Raw genomic sequence first — 7,093 nt, 5'->3', positions numbered from 1 at the left:
CAACAACCAGACACCGATTCCAGTTTGCAGACCGATTTTAGGCTGTATCGCGAATTAGCAGATTTCTCAATCTTTATTCTGCAAGCAAATAAATCGAAACTCCTCACTGCGAGCGAAGGGGCAAACGAAGAACAAAATATACGTACTTACCAAAGGTAGCGGATCCGGTAAGTAATCTAGTTGACTTGTATCCTGCTCCAGTAGATCGCCAAAGTGGGTCGTGCTGTTTGCCGGAGTTTCGTTAGGGCTTTGTTAAACATGTTTTACATACTTTCTAGCTTAACCATGGCGCTGGTCAATAATGTAAAACCTAAAATCGAACGAGTGCTGTCCTACGATGCAGAGTCCAGCACATCGAAGCGAAAACAAGCCATGGTAAACAACGAGTTCCTTGCAGACGTGGTCTTCATTGTCGGTTCGTCCGAGAAACGTATCTACGCCCACAAGCTGCTGCTAGTTATGTCGTCCGAGTATTTCTACATAATGTTCTACGGCAACTTTGCCGAGTCGCAAAAGCGTGACGTGGTACTCAAAGAAGACGATCCGGATGTTTTCCTTAGCATCATGCGCTATATCTATACCGGTGAGATAAGCATCACATTCGAAAACCTGCGTGAGCTCTTCGACTGCGCCCAGAAGTTCATGTTGACCGAGCTGACGGATTTGATTCAAGTGTTCATGCTAGACCATCTTGTGCCGGAAAGTACACTCCGTATTCTAAACGAAAACCAGCACATCGGTTTACCTTGCGTCAACGAAATAGGCCTCGCCCTGATCAGCAGCAACCCATTGTTTTACTTCAACCACGTAGACCTTCAGTTGATTGACAAGCAAACGTTTGCGATGATACTCAAGTTGAAGCAAATCAACTGTAGCGAGGACCAGCTACACATGGCGCTCGAGACCTGGGCGATGGTCGGCAAACCCGAAGACGATGTGGAAGAACTCTCCAACATAATCGATAACCTAAAGCGAACCTACGACTGTCACGAACTCCGCTTGTTTGGTCAGCGCCGAGTCGAAGGCTACCTGCCGGGAGATTTGCAGTTCACGCTCGATTCGAAAACGCCCGTGTCGCTGTACGGCATCGGGATGTTCATCAAATCGTCGTCAAGGGTGATCACAGTCGAGTTGAAGATATATCAAGAGGACGAGAAAGTCTGCAGCGATTCGTACGAAATCACCAACAAACACCTTGAAGTCGTGCACGTGGTAAATCTGTTCTTCGAGGAGGTTATAATGTTACCGACCCGGCGCTACAAGATCGTAATGGTAACGTCGACTAGCAACTGTTTCTTCGCCTTCCACGAGCCGACGGCCTATCACGACAACATCAAACTGCGTTTCCACTCCGCGCGAGGTGATTCGATAGCCTTCGCGCACTTTCTCTGCAAGGAAAACAAGTCCCACAATTACGACCAGCCAAGTTAGGCTTGCGATATCGTTTCAGCTAGTTATATTTGAAATTTTCCACATGACTGCAGGTGCACGCGAAAAGGCAAACGAAGATCGATAGGTTGCGTAGGTTCTAGGTGTGGCAAAGGGGAGTCTCCTATATTGCGGTCGGATATGCCTTACACGCGTGCTTATTTAATTCTTTTATTATAAAGCCCAACTAATTTGTATTTAATCTCAATTTTGTTGAATTTCCAATAAATGAAATGACTAAAAGCTATTAAATATGTACGGACAAGTCTAGTACGGTTAAATTTAACTCACAAGCAAGAATATTTCGATTTCAATGTTGTTTTAAATTCGTAGGGAAAAGAGTCACTCTAAAGTTTGCAAAATAATGTTTACGTGGTTTTATGTTGTGTGGGGGCCTTTAACTTAAAACTGCTTCAGGTTCATTAGAATGGCTTTCATTTTTTTAAATCGTATCGTCAAGGCTTTCGGTAGTGGAAAAGAAAACAGTTTGTAACAGTTTGTTTTTCCTTCCGTTTGATTTTCCGCTTTTCACACAGTGTTGTTATCGTACAAGATCATCGCTTCTAGCTGACGGTAATCTCTTTGGTCTGCTCGGTCAGCCACCGGTGAGCGGCTGGGTCGTTTTGTTGCTCCAGCAGCGGCCCGACCTCCTCCAGCACCCGTTTATGGTAGGCGTTCAGCTGTGCAATTTCCGCCGGCGAAAGGAGCTGCACATCGATGAGCTTCCGCTGGATCGGCACGACCGTGCTGGTGTGGAAGGTGAGTGCGCCGCGGCCGTTGAAGTTGTGCGGCGCGGACTGTGCGGGCACCACCTGCACGATGTCTTCGATGCGCACGCCAAACTGGCCCGGTTCGTAGTAGCCGGGCTCGTTGGAGGAGAACATGTTCTCCACTAGGCCCTGGTTGCTCGGGGACGCACTGTTCGAGACGAACGAGGGCGGATACTCGTGCACGCCGAGGAACGAGCCGATCCCATGGCCGGTGCCGTGACCGTAGTCGAGCCCCACATCCCAGAGCGACTTGCGGGCGAGCACGTCGAACGTGGTGCCGGACGCCCGCACCGGAAAGACGGCCGACGCGACGCTGAGGAAGCCCTTGAGGACGCGCGTGAAGCACTCGCGCTGGAAGGCGGTCGGTTCGCCGAGGTGCACCGACCGCGTCACGTCCGTCGTGCCGTCCAGGTACTGGCCGCCGGAGTCGATCAGGTAGATGCCGTCGCGCGTGATCGCCAGGTCCGTCTCTTCGTTCGGGCTGTAGTGGACGATGGCACCGTTCGGGCCGAACGCGCTGATCGCCGTGAAGCTGAGGTCGACGAACAGCTCCTGCTCGCTGCGGAACTCGCGCAGCTTGGCCGCCCCGGACAGCTCGGTCACGTTGCCCTCGTCCACGACCGTCTCCAGCCAGTGCAGGTAGCGCACGACGGCCGCCCCATCACGTACGTGCGCCCGCCGCATACCGGTCGCCTCGGTTGGGTTCTTTACCGCCTTCATCTTCGCCAACACGCTGTACACCTGCAGCCGCTGGTCCGCCGGGATGGCTGCGTACAGTGCGTGACTGCAGGCCGTCGACACGATCAGCCGGTTGCCGCCACGGACGTACTCGTCGATGCCGGCCAGGATGTCGCGGTAGTCGCGCACGTCCGGCCCGATAATCCCCTCCGTGCGGAAGTGCTCCCGGATCGTCTCGTTGATGCGCTCGGGGTTCGTGAACAGGTGCAGTTTGTCATGCGACACAATCAGGTAGGCGAAGAACACCGGATTGTAGCGGATATCCGAGCCACGCAGGTTCAGCAGCCCTGCGAAAATGTGGAGATCAAACAAGCTAGGTCATTCTCTCTGACACCACTAGTTTTTTAACTCTTTGTGATTTAAATCCTTTTGATTCGATTCCGAAGAGTGTGAATGATTAAGTAAAAGAGTTACTAATCGCCACAGAGATTTTCATCCTCAGCGAGAAATAAAATCCCAAACAGGGATGACAGATAAGATTATAGGTTAATTGAAAGAGTAAATGAAGTGGAGAGAAAGTGCGTTAATGATGATGTTATTAAAAAAAGAAAGCATAATAATACTTAACAATCCTGATATCGTGAGCAAGTCCGATAAAAACTGAGATGGGTTTGTTGTATGAAGGGTTCAAATCTCTGTGGCGATTCATAGTACATTTTTCACGTTTTAAATTATAAATAGGTAACTTAAATTCATCGTGATGTTTGCTATTCTCATCACTAGGTGTTGGTCTTACAAGCAATCTCATCCAGCGCACTGACGACGATAACGTTAGCACCCTCCTCCTGCAGGACGACGCGCAGAGCGGCCAGCTTCTCCGACGCCCGCCGGCCCGTGTACTCCAGCGGCATCGGGCGCAGGTCCTCCGCCGTCTGCGGTGGCCGATTGTTCCACACGATGTCCACCAGGTTGCGCTCGAGCGTGATGAGCCGGTAGCCGTTGCGGCCCAGCACCGCCCCCAGCCGCTCGAACTCGGTCGACGCGATGAGGAACGGGTCGGTGCCGACCTGACCGCCCGGCGACAGAACGCTCATCAGCCACTCGTCGCGCGTCGGCACGCCGGCGAGACCCTCGCGCATCAGCGTCCAGTAGGCCGGGTCTATCTGGTTCTCCGCCTGCAGGTGGTACCGCGAGTCCGTCCACAGGGCGGCCTGTGTCAGCGTTATGATGGCCGTGCCGGCCGAGCCGGTGAAGTTCGTCACATACTGATAGCGGCGGTCGTGCAGCGAGATGTACTCACTCTGCAAAACGGTGGCGTTGAAAAAGGAGATGCAGTTAACACAACACCTATGGTGGGTGGGTGTAATACGTACGTTATGTTCATCCACCGAAGGGACGATGTAGGCCTCGATGGAGTAGTCCTGCATGAGGCTTCGTATCTCGCCTAGGATCACATCCATGCTCTTCGGCGTCATGTCTTCCATTAGATCATCATCCGTATTAAGCGCCCTGCAAAAAAAAGGCCATGGTAAGTACCACACACCCCATGCACATGCAGTCGATCCTATCCTCCCTTGCTAGATAAGATGCCCTTCAATCCCTCGACCAGTTGAATCCCATTTGATGCAGTTGCGTTTGAAACTCCCCGAGCAGCGCATCCGCAACCGAGTCGACATCGTACATCTGCCAGTGGAGCATCGACCATCTCATCGCTCTCTCTCTCTCCCTCCATAGTACAAGAGAGGCCCTTCGACTTCCCTTATCAATTGGCCGCTCCAGCTGGCCACTTCTTACTGGCACCGCGCACAAGACAAGGGCCATAAAACGCGCCCGTAATAAACTGACAACAGTTTAAGTAGATAAGTACGGCTGAAAACAATGCACGAGTGCAGCCGATCGGCGGTGATTGGCCTTTCTGACAGGAACGAATTGGTGGGCCCTCCGTCCAGTCCTATCGCACGCCTGCTTGCGTTACCGCCGGATGACCGGGCAGTTCAGGGAGAAGATCTTATCGATCGATACAGCAGCCCGGTCTTAAAAAAGGTACTATTTGTCTGGTATCTGATAGTGCTACAACAAGTACCATTTACCTCATACTGATGCCATCCATCAGCAACATCCATGCTGAGTGTGAGACTCAGCAAAACTTCAAAATATTTGTGCAGAAGAAAATTCCCCAAAGCTTGTCGAAGGTGATTGATTGATTGAAGAACTTCAAATTACTCTCGTGTAGTCATCTCCCGCCTTTTTGGACAGCAACTGGCTCACACTTCACTTGAGGAACTTTGTGTATGCCTTGAACTTCTTGTAACCCTGGACGTGGTTGACGTTCTTCTTATAACAATTATCTATTCTTGTAGTCCGGAGTCGCCACAGTGGAGACGTTGAAATCGGACTGTTTAACAGCCAATCACGCCATGTTGCCAATTCCATGCATGCTTCAAATGTTAATCTCAATACATTAGATATTGGGTTTGTTCGCTAGTCCGCGAAAAAACAGCTCGCAAGTTGAGTAAAATTTTGGAATCTCCCGGACGTCAAGGTGGTATAGTCCCAGTCCCTTACGAAGCTGGGCATGAGGCTAGGGAAGTCACAATTTCACAAAATCATTCTGCAGATTCCGATAAAAGCTTGTTACAGATGTGATACGTCGTCTTCCAGAGATATTCCAGGAGTCATATTTGAGGACAACGCTATAAATTGCCGATTACTATAGTGTTGACACTGGATGGACAGCTTCAGGTTGCTTGGGAACGATGCCGCATTCCTGGGATCGGTGCTCACCTGCCGAGGGCAACTCCACCGCCGACCACCAGGACGAGCAGAGCCGACAGGCCCACCAAGTACCGCTTGGTGTGCTTCATGGTGGCGTGCTGATCGTGCTGGCCGGTTGATTGTTCGGCGATCCGTTCGGTATCGTGCGGTTCCACCTTGGCTGCCAAACGGGAGGTACGTATCCTAGCACGAAAACACAGCACTGGACGCACTTTCTCTACTCCGATTCCGGTCCGCGCCGTTACACGAGTGCTGCGCCGTAGCTGTACGTGTCGCGCGGGCACCACGTTTGAATCTCAACTGCGCTTATCGTAACCGCCCGTCAAGTCGGACGTAATGGTGAGTGACGGCCCTCGCACCTACACCGCGCCACCTGCGGGCCCGCGCGCGCACGCCTCCCTGCTGTAATATCGGTTGCGGTCACTCTTCCTCAACGAGTGACCACACGCGGGATGGAGGCGACGCAATAGCGATTGTTTTGGGCCCTTTGCAGAAAGAGAAGAACGTGCGATCAATAAACAAAAAAGTGGCACGACTGGCGGACGGGGGGACGTGGAACCACCAGCAGTTCGGGCTGAGTGAACGTGCCAAAGGAGTTGGTCGGTTCAAAGCGAAAAGATAAATATACACGCAAAATCGCGCTACGGACGGCCGGGAGTGTCGGAGTGTGTTGGTCGGTAACCTTGATCGGCTGTGGACCAGCGGTAGGGGTCTTTCACCTGCCCCACTCCGTCGGGCCACGATCGTTAGTATCGATTGGCAATGTTTCTTTTTCTCTGATTTAAGTTCCCATCGCTTTGGTTCTGCTCTCTCTCTCTCCTCGGCACCACAACAACAATGGGCACCGGTCAGCAGTAGGTCACTACGAGCCCGCGGGGACAACTAGGACGAAACCACTAGGGCGAGTGGCGAGAAAATAGTGGACCAGCGCAGAAATGACTGCGGAGCGCCAAAAATAGGTTAGGGTCAGAGCCGGCCTTTCGTACCTTTGGGGCGAAGTACACAGTTCACCGCAAGGGGTCCACCTTCCTAGCGGGGGTCGAAAGGTCGTACGGTGGACACCACGTCAAAGTACACGAGCAAACCCACACACACGCACACACCACATCCATCTCAATAGCCAGGATAATCGTAGTATTTACCTTTTTCTCCCCCGTTCGTTTTCGCTCGTTTTAGCTCCAGGGTACATAATCATTTCTGTTCACATCGCTGACATGGCCACACTCCACACCGTCCTGCAATACCAACCGGTCCCCGCACCAGAACGAGGCTAATTTTTCGGAACGCCAAAACATGTGCTTTGAACAAGCAGATACAACCCAAATAGCGGCCATTGTCTTGTCGTTTGGTGTACGTCCAAAATTCGCAACCACACCAACGTTGTGACCTAATTGCAATCCCGCTCTGACCGTTCTCGACAACGGCTACGCACCTGGGGTTCT

General features: G+C 51.9%; 2 protein-coding genes across 2 annotated transcripts; one reads left to right on the top strand and one right to left on the bottom strand.

The window, feature by feature from the left end:
• Positions 1 to 285: 285 nt before the first annotated feature.
• LOC131290798 (BTB/POZ domain-containing protein 6-B-like) lies at positions 286 to 1,610 on the top strand. Its single transcript, XM_058319975.1, has one exon. The coding sequence runs from the start codon at positions 286 to 288 to the stop codon at positions 1,429 to 1,431; it is 1,146 nt and encodes a 381-aa protein (XP_058175958.1). The 3' UTR covers positions 1,432 to 1,610.
• A 381-nt stretch (positions 1,611 to 1,991) lies between these two features.
• On the bottom strand, positions 1,992 to 5,740 carry LOC131291353 (xaa-Pro aminopeptidase ApepP-like). Its single transcript, XM_058320554.1, has 4 exons — positions 5,661 to 5,740; positions 4,250 to 4,385; positions 3,673 to 4,177; positions 1,992 to 3,223 (listed from the first exon to the last, which is right to left on the bottom strand). Exons 1-4 carry the CDS (start codon positions 5,738 to 5,740, stop codon positions 1,992 to 1,994), a joined length of 1,953 nt encoding a protein of 650 aa, XP_058176537.1.
• Between the last annotated feature and the right edge of the window lie 1,353 nt (positions 5,741 to 7,093).

This window comes from Anopheles ziemanni, chromosome X, assembly GCF_943734765.1.
Source record: "Anopheles ziemanni chromosome X, idAnoZiCoDA_A2_x.2, whole genome shotgun sequence".
Taxonomy (NCBI): Eukaryota; Metazoa; Arthropoda; class Insecta; order Diptera; family Culicidae; genus Anopheles; species Anopheles ziemanni.
Note: the sequence above shows the minus strand (reverse complement) of the source record. Positions and strands in the feature narration are given on the sequence as shown.